General features: G+C 50.6%; 4 protein-coding genes across 4 annotated transcripts in view; 2 read left to right on the top strand and 2 right to left on the bottom strand.

Annotated features, from left to right (window-relative positions):
- Positions 1 to 520: 520 nt before the first annotated feature.
- PpBr36_06439 (uncharacterized protein) lies at positions 521 to 2506 on the top strand (the record flags this gene model as incomplete). The annotated part of the gene is made up of 4 exons (XM_029893584.1): positions 521 to 757; positions 834 to 1115; positions 1198 to 1704; positions 1778 to 2506. 4 exons carry the CDS (start codon positions 521 to 523, stop codon positions 2504 to 2506), a joined length of 1755 nt encoding a protein of 584 aa, XP_029745517.1.
- Positions 2507 to 3496: 990 nt separating this feature from the next.
- Positions 3497 to 5329, bottom strand: PpBr36_06438 (uncharacterized protein; the record flags this gene model as incomplete). Its single annotated transcript, XM_029893583.1, has 4 exons — positions 3497 to 4349; positions 4502 to 4616; positions 4719 to 4965; positions 5063 to 5329. 4 exons carry the CDS (start codon positions 5327 to 5329, stop codon positions 3497 to 3499), a joined length of 1482 nt encoding a protein of 493 aa, XP_029745518.1.
- A 3698-nt stretch (positions 5330 to 9027) lies between these two features.
- PpBr36_06437 (uncharacterized protein) lies at positions 9028 to 11437 on the bottom strand (the record flags this gene model as incomplete). The annotated part of the gene is made up of 2 exons (XM_029893582.1): positions 9028 to 9148; positions 10110 to 11437. The coding sequence occupies 2 exons, from the start codon at positions 11435 to 11437 to the stop codon at positions 9028 to 9030; spliced, it is 1449 nt and encodes a 482-aa protein (XP_029745675.1).
- A 1494-nt stretch (positions 11438 to 12931) lies between these two features.
- PpBr36_06436 (uncharacterized protein) overlaps positions 12932 to 13579 on the top strand; it is a gene marked incomplete at both ends in the record, with an annotated part of 2546 nt that continues 1898 nt past the window's right edge. The window contains one exon of the mRNA XM_029893581.1: positions 12932 to 13495. Coding sequence (XP_029745527.1) covers positions 12932 to 13495 — 564 coding nt within the window. The remainder of the gene's footprint in view (positions 13496 to 13579) is intronic.

Below are 13579 nucleotides of genomic sequence, written 5' to 3'. Positions count from 1 at the left end.
GGATTTCCCAGTTAGTGGAATTGGTCCCCTTTTCTCATCCGAGCTACTTGTGGGCTGGTGTGGGCAAACCGCCTTAAATGGATTAACTGAGCAACAAGGTGAAAAGCGTGCTCCAATCTCACTTTATTACTGGGCTATTGCGTACCTCAGGTACCCGTATTTAAAGCAGCTACACAAATGCAAGAAGGAGCCACCAGCCCCTGCTTTCTGGCCAGACCCTGCCGATACTGCACTTGCTCATCCCCACATCGACTGGAGCCCAGAGCCCAGAACTAGATGTCGACCCAAAAGTCAACCAAGCTGCAGGCAGCTCACCAACCTCGCCAAGGTTTCCAAAAGGGCTGCGGGCCTACCTGGCCGAGAAAAAGGTATAGGTATAAATAAACTTATCCTGCCTCCCGTCGAATCCTAGCCTGATCCTCCCAGCCTTTTGTTTCTCTCCTCCTCGTGCTCTGGGAAACACCAAGCTGCATCCCTTTTGTCATTCTTTTAGTCTGTCTTGCTTCGGTTCTTTACCACCATGGCGTCCGAAGGCGTCATCACGACCCCTGATGCTGAGCGCATCACAGCAGTCAAGGCCAACAACTTGACTGCTGGCGGCAACTCTGCCTTCAAGAACTTTAACAACCAGTTTGCCCACATTGACGACCGAGCCGAGCGCCGTCGACTGGCTCTTGCAGAGATTGACCGTGCACCTTTCGGGTGGTACCATGTCAGGACTATTTGCATCGCAGGTATCGGTTTTATGACCGATTCAGTCAGTCGCCTTGACCCAATATCACTCGTTCTTATTGGGGGTAGATGATCATACTGACTCTTGACTCTTCTTCCAGTACGACATCTTTGCTGTTGGTCTGATTACAAGTCTCCTTGGAATTGTCTTCTTCAACGGCAAGATCTCGAGCCAGGATGACACAGCAATAAAAGTGGCTACCTCTTGCGGAACCGTCGTCGGTCAGGTCGGATTTGGAGTCATTGCAGACTGGATCGGACGGAAAAAGATATATGGTGTTGAGCTTATTATCATTATCGTAACCACTCTGATTCAGGCCCTGTCCTCCAACTCTCCGGCTGTTTCCATCATCGGCCTCTTGGTCTTCTGGCGTATCCTCATGGTTTGTCACCCTTATGACTTTTGAACTCGTTAATAAGCAAAGTACACCAGAAGACTGACCTTGAACCGTGAATTTCGTCCAGGGCATCGGCATTGGTGGAGACTACCCTCTATCGGCTACGATCACCTCCGAATTCGCAACCACCAAGTGGCGCGGCTTCATGATGAACGCCGTATTTGCCATGCAAGGTGTCGGTCAGCTTTGCGCTGCCCTAGTTCTGCTCGTCCTCTCAGCAGCATTCAAATCGCAGCTTGAACTGGCGGCCAGCTCGGCGACTTGCTCAACGACAGGTGCTTGCCTCACCGCTGTCGACAGGATGTGGAGACTTATCATTGGCTTTGGTGCTATTCCCGGCTGCATCGCTCTCTACTTCCGCTTGACGATACCCGAAACCCCGCGGTATACTTTCGATGTTGAGAACGACGCAGACAACGCCAAGGGGCCGCTCAAGGCTGACGCAAACGCCACTGTCTCTGTCAATGAGAGCCCTGAGGAGGAAACGGCTTCGCGAGCCGAGTTCATGAGGCACTACAAGCAGTGGAAGAACCTGAAAGTTCTTCTCGGTTGTGCCTTGTCCTGGTTTTTCTTGGTAGGTTCATGATTATTCCCCAGATGACAATGACTTCTTTCTGAATAAAATGGCTGACAATTTTGTTTCATAGGACATTGCATTCTACGGACTTGGCCTCAACAACCCCATTATTCTGAATGCGATCGGCTGGTCCGGCGGCAGCAACATGTACCAGATCCTCTACAACACTGCCGTTGGTAACCTCGTTCTCGTTCTCGCTGGTGCCGTCCCCGGCTACTGGGTATCAGCCGCGCTCATTGACACTGTTGGACGCAAACCTGTCCAACTTTTTGGTTTCTTTGCTCTGACGCTTATATTCTTTGTCATCGGCTTCAAATTCTGGGACCTCACCGGCAACGAGCTTCTGGCTCTCTATACCATCGCCCAGTTTTTCTTCAACTGCGGACCCAACAGCACCACCTTTATTATCCCAGGTGAAGTATTCCCGACACGCTACCGTTCGACTAGTCACGGTATTTCGGCAGCATCTGGCAAGATGGGTGCCATCATTGCACAGGTCGTATTTGGGCCTTTGAAGGACATCGGTGCCAACCCGACCCTTGCCAAGACGGATCCGAAGTGGGCTGCCCCGTGGCTTAACCATATCATGCAGATCTTTGCCTGCATCATGGCTCTGGGTTTCTTTACAACTCTGCTGGTCCCAGAGACGGCAAGGAAGACGCTCGAGGAGCTCGGAGGCACGGAGACTACCATTGGCCAGGCAGTTCCCGAAGTGCTTGAGGAGAAATTGAGCTCTCCGGAGCTTAGGAGCGCCAGCTCGGAAGATAGGGCTGCCTCTAGTCCTCGTGCTGACGCCTAATGGCGATCTTGGCTTTTGAGTAGATTTCAGTTGGGAGAGCAATGGGCCAGGGGAAGTCGTTTTATATCCAAGAAAACGGGAGACAATATCCAGTACAGCCAGCAGCTCCGGTAGAAAGGTTTCTCATGACGAGCCTGTTTTGGCATAGACTAGTGTAGACATAGTACCATAGACTCCCTATAATTAATACTATCTATCCAGTGTGCACATACAGCGATACCTGGCTAACTCTGTTTCTTCATAAATTTTGGTTGACATTCATTTCCATTCTGTTTAAGAAGAGCCTGGGTTAGTCTGGCAGAGGGTTAGCTAAAACAAATACAGAGTATTTTCACATTTTGTCAACAATAATATGCTTGTCGGGATGACTGAGTTTCAAGAAAATGCCCTCAAACCTCGTAGTGCAATACGTCGTCATCAAGACCTCGAACCAATGCAGACACCGAATCTCGTAGAGAGGAAGCAGGGACGTCGCCTGGGGATGATCGGCAACTTAATCACAACCCAATACTCTGTTGACTTGTTGCCGATCATATGATCGACGAGGTCATGGCATTGGGGCCAGGAAGCCTGCAAGTCAGCTGTGACTATGCAGCAGGGATGCACACCGTTCTACCGGGAAAGGGTCAAGGTCAAGGCGACGACTGCTCCGTGCTTTCACTACACCACCCAGATTGGGAAACGAGGAGGGGTTTTTTTTTTCGAGCAAGAATGCAAATTGCGGATTTAATCAAAGAAATTGTTATTTTGGGTGTTGGCTAGCAGAATTAGAGAACAGGTTTACGCTCAAAAGTGTGTCAACAAAACACGATGTAGAGTTATGGCTAGACGGTCAAGATCAATTCATGTCCATTCCTGGGAATCACGACGCTAGCAATGTGCACATGTTCCCATGCTTCATAGTATATCCAAACAAAAGAGAAAAGAAAAGTCCAGCCGTAAATACACATTTTATCCTGTTGCAATCCCCACGCAGTCATCAAAATCCATTCAGTACGTGTACCTGAACCCGGGCTGGAAATCGTCGCCCGCAGAGCACTCGAGCTGCTTGCCCTCCTTGTCAGCCTTGTCGTTCTCCCTCTTGAACAGGAGGGTGAGGATCCCGACGCAGATGATGTTGCAGAGGGCGCAGGCGATACAGGCGTACAGCCCCGGCCTGTAGCCGGGTCTGTCCTGGCTGCGGAAGACGAGGCTGCCCGCGATGCCACCGATGCCGCCCATGGCGACGAGGGTGGCGCTGCAAAAGGCGCGCTTCCACTGACCACGGATGTTGTTGGCCTGGTACGACATGACGGCGGGGATGTTTGCGTTGGCGCCCGCGGTGCAGAGGAAGACGCCAAAGTAGCGGACCTTGGCGTTGGCGTGGAAGCCCAGGATGGGTAGGCCGATGACGCACAGCAGCATGTTGAAGACGATGATGGGCCCGCGCACGTGGTACTTGTCGCCGATCGCCGCGCCCGCAAACATGATGATGCCGGCAAAGACATAGGGGGGAGCGACGAGGCACTGCGACGTGCCGACGTCGAAGCCGAGGCTGAGGTTGAGGATGATGGGCAGGAAGTAGGCCAGCGCATAGGTGATGGTGGTGGAGTTAAAGAAGATGAAGGCGTACAGCCAGATCTTGATGTCGGCGCCGCCACCAAGCCACTTCCCCCAGCTGAAGGAGTCAACCTTGACGTCTCCGCGGTCGGCGTTGATCTTGGCAACGATCCAGGCCCGCTCGCGGTCGCCCAGAAAGCTCCAGTTCGATCGTGTCGAGTCGGGGAAGTTGACGAGGAGCCAGTAGCCGGCGATACCCAGAAGACAGGTAATGATACCCTCAATGATGAAAATCCAGCGCCATCTGCGTTGCGAAATGCCGGTTAGCCTCTTCGTTGTCCGTACTGATACGCCAGGTCTTTGTCATTGCTGAACATGATAAGGGGCCGCCGCTCCTAAGAGTCGGATGCTGTCGTGACGGCCCTTTATTCCAAAGTCCAAAATAACCCCACTCACCCATTGAGATTGCCAAGGCCTGCCATTTGCATCAGACCAAAGGCAAGAATACCACTGAAGGCGCTTGCAACGCATCCAATAAGATAAAAGACAGAGTAACGTCTGCCCACCTCGTCTGTTTAGTAAAGGAAGGTGATGGTCAGCATTGTTCGTTGCAAGCGTCGAGCAAAAAAAAAAAAAAAAAAAAAAAAAAAAAAAAAAAAAAAAAAACACTCACATCTAGTGTACCAGGTGCTGAGCAAATAGACACAGCTAGGGAAAAATCCAGCCTCGAGGAGACCTAGCAAAACACGCAGTCCAGCCATCGCACCCCAGTCGGGAGCGAAGCCCATGCCGATCATCACGGCACCCCAAAGAGTTGTGATGAGTGCAAGGTGAACTCGCGGGCCAACAGCACGCACAATGACGGTTGATGGTGGTTGGAACAGAGTGTATGTGATAAAAAAGACCAAAGTGATGATGCTCTAGATTATTTGGGCACCTGCTGGTCAGCTGACTACTCCGCGGCACATACACACACAAGATAGATAAGTCGAGTATATGGAGTAGGAGACCACTCACGTATCTGTCGCCGATGTCGAGGCGCAACTCTTTGTCCATGCCAGCAATACTGGCGGCTCCCAGGTTGGTGCGATCCATGAGCGAAACGCAGTACATGAAGCCCAGGGTGGTGACGATTCGAAGATCCATGCGCCGCTTGATTTTCTTCTGCTCCTCCGGGGTGAAGTTGAAGTCCTCTGGCCGCGGCTGTGTCGTCGCCGGGGACTCAATGCTGGCCTCCTGCTCGGCCTCGATGCCCTGGGGCTTCTCCTTCTCAAAGTCGGACATCTTTGTCGGTTGCTTGATCGGCCTTTGGTCCTGGAGTGAGACTCACGGGGGTATCGTATAGTGCTCGCAAACAACTCCAGGGGAATGTGCCTGGAAGAGGATCCTCGACCAAAGGTTACCAATTTGATCTTCGCTGTCCTTGTTTCTCACTCGAATGGAGAAGAGGAGAAGACGCGAATTGGCAATGAGAAATAAAGGAATGCGGTAAAAGAAGGACCCTTGGTGAACATTGGATGATGGGACGAGGTAGGACCGTGGGTTTAATACCTACTGGTACAGAACCAAGTTAAAGTGATTTCATGCTGGGGGGTACCTAGTGATCTTGCCCAAATGGGGTAACAAGGTCGGCTGGATGGGTGGTGGGCAAGGGATGCGAAAGGTACAAAAAGTCAAAGGATCTCGACTTTTTTTTGGTGAGGGTCCACGACTTACCACATTGAGTATATTGCTCCTCAATCAATTCCACATAGGGCTTGGCAATACACGAATACACGAGTACATGCAGTCTCCCGGCCTGGTCGCATCTTCCGAAGGATGGCACGCCACTACTGTACCATGTTATCAGAGCCTGTGGAACCCTCGAGGTGCGCTGACTCTGAGCATACAGCTTGCCCATTCTACCCTCACTGCGTGTTGCGCTTGCGTCAACTCAAGTGGCATTTTTCCCGTCCTCTACTAGTTATACTGTCTTGCCAGGTCGGCCCGATCGTTGCGCTTTTCCCTACCATGTAGACAAAATCTGCGGGAAAGAAAAATACCACCCCAACTGCCTCGAGCAGCTGATATTATGGGCTGGGCACCTTGCACGCCAAGAATTCCCCCGTACAGGGCAGCAAATATGGATACTCCCCCTCATTCTGACTACATCCAGACCATGTTCTTGGCACGTTGCTTTAACCTTGGCTAGAGGCTCAGGCATCCATGCTGAAGCTTTCGAGAGAGAGAGAGAAAGGGGGAGAGTTTACAGTTCCATAGTGCTGGGCTCTTGTGGGAGAGGTAGTGGTGGAAATGTTGGGGCTCTGCGTTCTTTGACAATCGGTTATACTTGTAATCTAGACTGGAATACTGCTACAGTTGTTCCAGTTTGCCTGCTTTTTCTTTCTTTTTTTGTTTTCCTCTGGTGTCTCGGCAAAGTATGCCAGGAAAACGAATAGTCTAACTGCCGGGCGTTTCTCTTGTGTAGGAGTGGTCTGGTTGCACAACACGACGTATTGGCGGCAAAGGGATATATTTAAAGTATGTGCCGCATCAACCAGAACCATATAACTCATATGGCTTGACATAACTTTGATGAAATGAGAGGCTGATGTAAGTGGGAGGCTGCGCTCGAGCTGCCGCGTGGGACATGTTCGGGACTTGAACGAGTGGGTTAAAAAAAAAAAAAAAAAAAAAAAAAAAAGGGTGTGGGTAGCAGCGTCACCCTGCCTTAGGCGACACCACAGAAGCACCTATCGGACGGTCGGACGGTAAACGGGTTGCGTTGGAAAGATCGGTTTCCCCCAGAAAGACCAGGTTGTTATTCAATTCCCAAAGCCCCGATAGGCGAAGTCCCAATTCGCTAGCTCAGTCAAATTGGACTTGTTTTTCAAGGGAGGCGAGAGGTTGTTTGGTGCATCTGCCGGGGGCTTTTAGCCCACAATGTCTTGGGGGTTGTCCACAGTTCATTTCTTGGTTTCCTAGTGGTTGAGGGGGAGAGGTTGTGTTGCGGGGTAGACTGGGTCCAGTAGGAGTTTGAAGGAATTCCTTCTCATCCCTCAAGCCCTGTCCTGGCCTAGCGCTGCGTGAGACGGTGGATGCCGCGCTAAGTGGGAGGGGAGATGTGGATCATATAGGATGGCAGCGGCTCGGCTAGGACTCCATATGGGGGAATTTCTGCGGGTCATAGTTTGTGGCAATGTGGAGAGAGTGGAGTTTTTGCGTTTTGTGCACAGAAAAGGAGATGGAAATCCAATCCATTAACAATAAGATCAACCTTGGTCAAGCCAGCTTTGTTTTCCAGCTGACGAAAAGACGGTGCGGGGAGAGGAGAAAAAGAAAGAACGGAACAAGCCAATTAAAGAAAGAAAAAAGGTTGCTGACCCAAAACAAGAAATATTGCGACGTGCTTGCTCAGTGAGGAGAAGTAGCTTACAGTATTCAAACAATTCAGAGCAGCTGCCTGAAATGGGAAAGCTTGTTTGCCCAGAAGTCTTGTGATGGTGTGCATCGAAACCTTGTTTACCATTTTGCTTTGATTCGGTACAAGATCATCAGTGCAGAATGGCGACAGGCAGTTCTTGGTTGGTGCACTGTAGCATTGCTCCGTGGTACCTGTGCCGTTTTGTGAACACTAAAGTAGCTTCGGTAAATAAGGCCCATAAAATTAGGGTTATGAATTACTATTGCACTGAGCTGACAGCTGCGCAGCTCGTCTACTAGGCGGAGCCAAAAAGAGACAGACGACAAGCCAGGAACCCTCGATCTGAACAAAACCCATGAGCTAAGTCCCAAGAATATGGACTGCCCAAACTAGGTACATTTAAAACCTTAGATTCCGTATTGATATCCCTTTGAATTGATCCAAGAAAGCCAAGAAACCGCAAGACATGTTGGGGCCCCATGAAGATGCGCTAAAAGAAGCCGGTAACCCCGACGTTGGGTAGACGAGAGAACCAACTGGAGCTCAGCTGAAGCGCATACGTAGCAAGAAACTTATTGCACACGGCCGACATCCGATTTAGGGAGTAAGTATCGGTGAGCAGGCGTTCCTCGTCGGGTGCTGACTGCGAATAATGATCGCGGGGTTACATCCAGCTGATTCACGGGATCTCTTGGCATGAGTGTCTGTGTGTGTGCGTGTGAGCGTAAAGAAAACCAAGTCCTGCCTCGAAGGCAACTCCGGATTTCTCACCCTCTGTGAGCGTAGGCGACTCGATCACTGTTTTCCTGTTGAGGGTTGCCACCTCACTTATTCCGTACTTTCTGTAAGGATGGGTACCCGCAGCTTGCTTTGGTTTGTCAATTCACAGACATGGCTGCATGATATACTCTACACACTCTTGGCGGTTGGGTGTCCGATCCAATCGAAAATCAGAGTTCATCAACGATAGGTTCTTGGGAGACCGACTTTGATTCGTTGGAGCTAACCAGCCCTAGGCCTGAATTTGGTGATGCTTGGCTTGCGTCGTCTATCCGTATATCGAGGCCTTGCATTGTAGCACATCTACACTCCAACCTCTGTCTTCACCAATATGGCATGGAATACGATCAGCCGCAATTGCCAACAGCCGAGGTATCTCGAGATATAATGCAATCGAACCGAGGTAAAGTCTTGCTGTTGGATCACAGTCTGACCATTGGCATCTTGGCAACATATAATCCTCCAAACACATAACACCAGGCATACATGACAGACATCCTTTGTGGTTGATATATTTATTGTACACCTTGACCACAAACCTTCCTCCTATCCATCTTCTACTACGAAGCAGCACCTACTTTATTCTGCCAAGACAAAATCATAATATATATTAGTCTAGAACGGAAAGGTGCATTAGTTTCACCTTCCACGGAATTTCAATCGTGAAAATAGTCCTTCCAGTCAAGCCACAGGACGTACATGCCTCGGCTCATCCACAAGACTTCGATCTGTCGACCTTGGTCTATCGTCTACGTCGTTCCCTGGTGTGTTGTTGGTTGGGAAGAGAGCTTGCCACATCTCAATGGCTGGCAATGAACAGCAAGATCCAGACTAGAAATGCGAGGTTGAAAGCGAGTTCCATGATGACATCCGTCTGGTGATCGAGGCCCTGTACATACTCGAGTATCAGAGAAGTTCTCCTCAAGCCATCGTAAAACTATCAGATAAAAGATCATCCATACCACGGGTTGGTTAAAATCCTTAGCCAGGCTCTGGTAGGCCTAGACAAATTTTTTTATTTTTTATTTTAATTTTGGATCAGTCGTCAGCATGTTTTGTACCATCCACAGGTAATGCTCAGGGTGTGACCTTTTGTACCAGCAAAACCCGGCGTATTTCTTCAACCACCGATTGGACAGCAGACTTATCAAGATCAAATTGGCTCAGTATATTGTTTTGTATGTCCTTCAGCTGCCGTAGGTTGAGCGAAGAGGGTATTCGGTTGCAAGAAGCCATGATGCTTGCGGGTGCTTCTCCTTCACGCAAGCATTGACGTTCCAGACATGCTCTGAGGATCCAGTCCCGTGCCGTCTTGGAATCCTCATCAATGATACTAATACCACAGTGAATTGGTTCGTAGCTTCTCTTGTTATTTGGATGCATGATGGCCTTGTGTTCGATACTCGTGTTGCTCATGGTGGCCACTCTCAGCTCCTTCGTGACAGATGTTGAAGTTTGAGTAAATGCAATTGTATGTTTCGGGATTTTCAAAGAACTGCACAATGTGGCTTGGTCCTATCCAAATGTAAATCAGTGCTGGCACTAAGGTAGAGTTTGAGAGTTTGGTGTTGGGTTTGGGGACTAGAGAGCCCGTTGTTCCTTGTCGTTTCCTGCTGAAGAGAATGTGAGAGACATTTGGTTGGTTGTGGTCGAGCTCAGTTTCCAGGCAGGCAAACGAAATTTTTTCACTGTCATACAAGTGAGCCTGTGTTATTTTTGTTCGATACTTGAGCAGCAGAACACACAAAGAAAAGGCTTGATCCATTCGGGAGGATACGATTCTTGAGTTTCTCGGGACAAGAAAAGACGCCCATATACTGTTATTTCCAATATACTTTTCCATCCATCAAACGTCGGGCTGTTCTGTACACAGTCGCATACTCCAGGCTACCGTCAGCATCAAACTTGGACCCGACCGTCAAAGTACCGCTTGCGTGGTGGACGTCGATGCTATCGTAGCCATCCACTGACGGCCGGCTACCCACCACACAGTCGGCAACAACACTTCCACCGAGCTTTGCAGCGGCTGCCAAGGCAAGACCAACAGTTACCGGAACCGCCTTGTGAGGTTGCCACACCGACATGGCCCGCACGACGACGGCGGCGCCCTTTGAGTCAAAAGTTGGGCGAGACACAAACCCAATCTTGGGCACGCTCCCATCTACATCATCGGTAGATGTTGCGAGCCCCATCATGACAGCCGAACGTCGCCTGACCTCCTCGAGCCTATACAACAACTCCCCGTCCCTGTTGATTGCGTCGTCCTTCATTGTCGGGTCCTCGACGCCCAAGTCCGCGGCGGACACGAAGCAGCACGGATTGCCTACATCGATGAGCGTTACTCGCACCATACCAAACGGCGTTTCCATTTGATCGACCAAGTTCCCCGTCGGCAGCAGTTTTCCCGTTCGTGATCCCGCCGGTCGCAAAAAATCCAACTTGACAGGTGCCGCGCTGCCGGCCACGCCGTCGATGGTGAACGCGCCGTGCGATGCAGCCTCGACGCCGCTCGGGGCGTCGGCATCGCCGGGGACGATTGGGAAAGTCGCGTTGATGATCTTCCCCGTATTCGTGTTGTGTATGCGCACGGTAACCATGGTCTCGGTGCCGTCGTCGGGCGTCAACAGCGCTTCCTTCACGACCTTTAGCACCGTCTCCGGCGGCACAGGGACCAGGCCCGAGTCGACGGCAAAAGGCCCCACGGCGGCACTCATGTTGCCGCAGTTGCTCGAGTAGTCGACAATGCTGTTAAACACCCCCAGCGCGGCGAATGTATAGTCCACGTCTGCATCCGGCACGGTGGGTGGGCCGATCACGCACGCCTTGGAAAGGCTGGAGATGCCACCGCCCATCCCGTCCAGCTGCCTCGAGTAGCCCCGGTCCGGGCTGCCTATGGCGCCTAGGAAAATCGGGCCCCATGCTTGTTTGTCTGTCGGGAGGTCCTTTTGGTTGAACATGATGGCTCGCGACGTGCCGCCTCGGTAATACGCAGCTGCGATGCGGTTTTGGGGTCGGCCAGCCATTTTTGGTAGTTCTTCACTGGGCATGCTGGGATCTCGAGGGCTACTCTGGGAACTGCTCATCCTGTGCTGAGAGGGCCAGCCCTTGCACACTGCTGATGTTTTCCATCCTCGGGGCGTGGCCCGGCTCACGGAGCTTGCGGCTCGGAAACCGAGTCGGCACATGCGACTGAACAGCCAAGTTTGCATGCTCAACGCATTGAGGCAGCCACGTGGACAGAGGCGCGAGAATCACTTGTCAAACAGCTGTATAGACTATTGTTTTATTTATTATCACATGCGGAACGAACAAGTCCGAATATCTTACCTTGTTTTGATATTGTCGAACATAAAGCGAAGAAATATCTTGAAACGTCGGCTTACCGACGCGGCTAAACCTGGTAAGTCGACAGTGTGAATGAAACAAATATTCGCACGTATCATTGCAAACCTCGTCTTTCTTTGTCGCGCGGGGCTTGGCGCGAGTTCTGCACGCACGGCTGGGACTCCTGCACTGTCCTGTCAACGACACGCAAAAAGATTCATCAGCGCCATTCAATACTGGCTCTTTACCAAATAGAACCGTTCTCGATACGGGAGAAGTACTGCTTGTTTTCTGATATACGCGGTTTTCTGGTTAGCTGCGATTGCAAGCCTGTAGAAATGGGTGGTCAAGGAAGTTTGTCAATTGACTAGGCCTCTCGCTGCTCAACTTGGTAGGCTAGGTATAGGGACCTGTTCATCAGCCATGCACAACATACAGGACGTTCAGTCATTCGTGAATCGATGAGACGCTCGGGAGGATGCTCGATATTAGCGATCGAGGTAGGAAAGCGAACAATGCGCAGTGGAGTGGGTTAAACGTCTTGCTTTTTTGCTTCGCGCATCTCCGTTGCGAAGAGAAAAAAAAAAAAAAAAAAAAAAAAAAAAAAGAAAGAAAAAAAAAGAAGATTAATTATCTGCATGATGCAAGGGAGTAGCTATGCAATATCAACAAAGAACGCCACAGTCATCCCTCCAGAACGGTTTAGACAGAGGTTCAACGGAATATTTTCGTAGTTGGTGCCCCCGACGGAACGCGCCATCTTTGCACCCATATTCAACGCCAGCCCATGATATTCATCATCATGATTGAGAATACAAGGAGGGCCGGCTAACTGTATGAAATTAGCTTTTCAGTTTCTTAATGCGTGTGCCTCTCACATTGTTGATTTAGTAGAGAAAACTAAGCGAGTACAATTTGTAGCCTCAACGAACCCTTTGGGAGCAACACGGCAACCAAATTGGTGCTTGGATGATGCTGGAAAGCCTATCAGGCCTGCCACTGATACAAAGAAAATACGCGTTTGTAAGGTGAGCGCAGAATGAATCAGGGCTGAAGCAAAGCTGGCAAACGTCCAAGGGAAGCAAAACGCGGTGTTAAGGACCCACTGACTTCCAAGTTCTGCCCAGATCTCGTCGCTTGATGCCTGCTTGTTTACATCCGCTACCTCCCCACCACCGCCAGCCTGTTCAACTCATGTCAATGCAGATCTTCCACGACTTCCAAAAAAGCATAAAATCTTTCTTTTCCCCGTTCAGCTTAGGAGATCTCGATCTGGACTATGACAGTTTGTCCAAAACCAAAAAAAATCTCCAGTGTTGGCATGTCAGAACAACGTCACTGGTTCTTCACCTAGGACGGCCTAGCTTCTATCGCTCAACATGATGGACCTAGACTGGCCTATGGACGCGTTTCTGCGTCCAAACCATCCGGCACCTCCACAGTCAGCAGGATCGACAAATCCTGAGGGACCGTTTGAGTTTACAGCCGGCAGGCGTCAACGCAATGGCAGTTGCCACAAAGACGAAGTGCATATGGTTACAGAACCTCTGTACACCAACTTGGACGAGCAGGGAAACTCAGTTATTCATCCGGGCTTCTCTTCATGGCTATCAGCTCTCCCTGATCCCATCAGCCCTATTGAGAGGTACCAACGTGAGCTGCAGTCGTACCCCACGGAAGTTGTGCGGCTGCCCAAGCGAAGAAGAGATGAGTTTGAAGGCGGCGATGGTGGCAAGCTCGCCAACGCTGTGTGTGTGGAAGTTCGGCCAGGAACTCCGGCGGACGGAGTCATTCAACGACCTGACTGTGCAAAGACTCCGGGAGAGCATGTGAAATATATCGGATCTTTCAACTCGGGTCACAACGATAGGGAGCGGCCTCCGATGGTGCACTACTCTTTGCCACGTGGGGGTGGTGCTCAGCGGCGCGTTGCTTGGGACAAGGTCAGTTTGGCGAAGCTCTCTTCTAATAGATGGGGAAAACCCCCAAGTCGCTTTTATGCATTCTACCCCTCTGGTACTGGCTTC

This window comes from Pyricularia pennisetigena, assembly GCF_004337985.1.
Source record: "Pyricularia pennisetigena strain Br36 chromosome 4 map unlocalized Pyricularia_pennisetigena_Br36_Scf_6, whole genome shotgun sequence".
Classification (NCBI taxonomy): domain Eukaryota; kingdom Fungi; phylum Ascomycota; class Sordariomycetes; order Magnaporthales; family Pyriculariaceae; genus Pyricularia; species Pyricularia pennisetigena.
The sequence above is the reverse complement of the archived record's forward strand: the minus strand, read 5'-3'. Positions and strand labels throughout refer to the sequence as shown.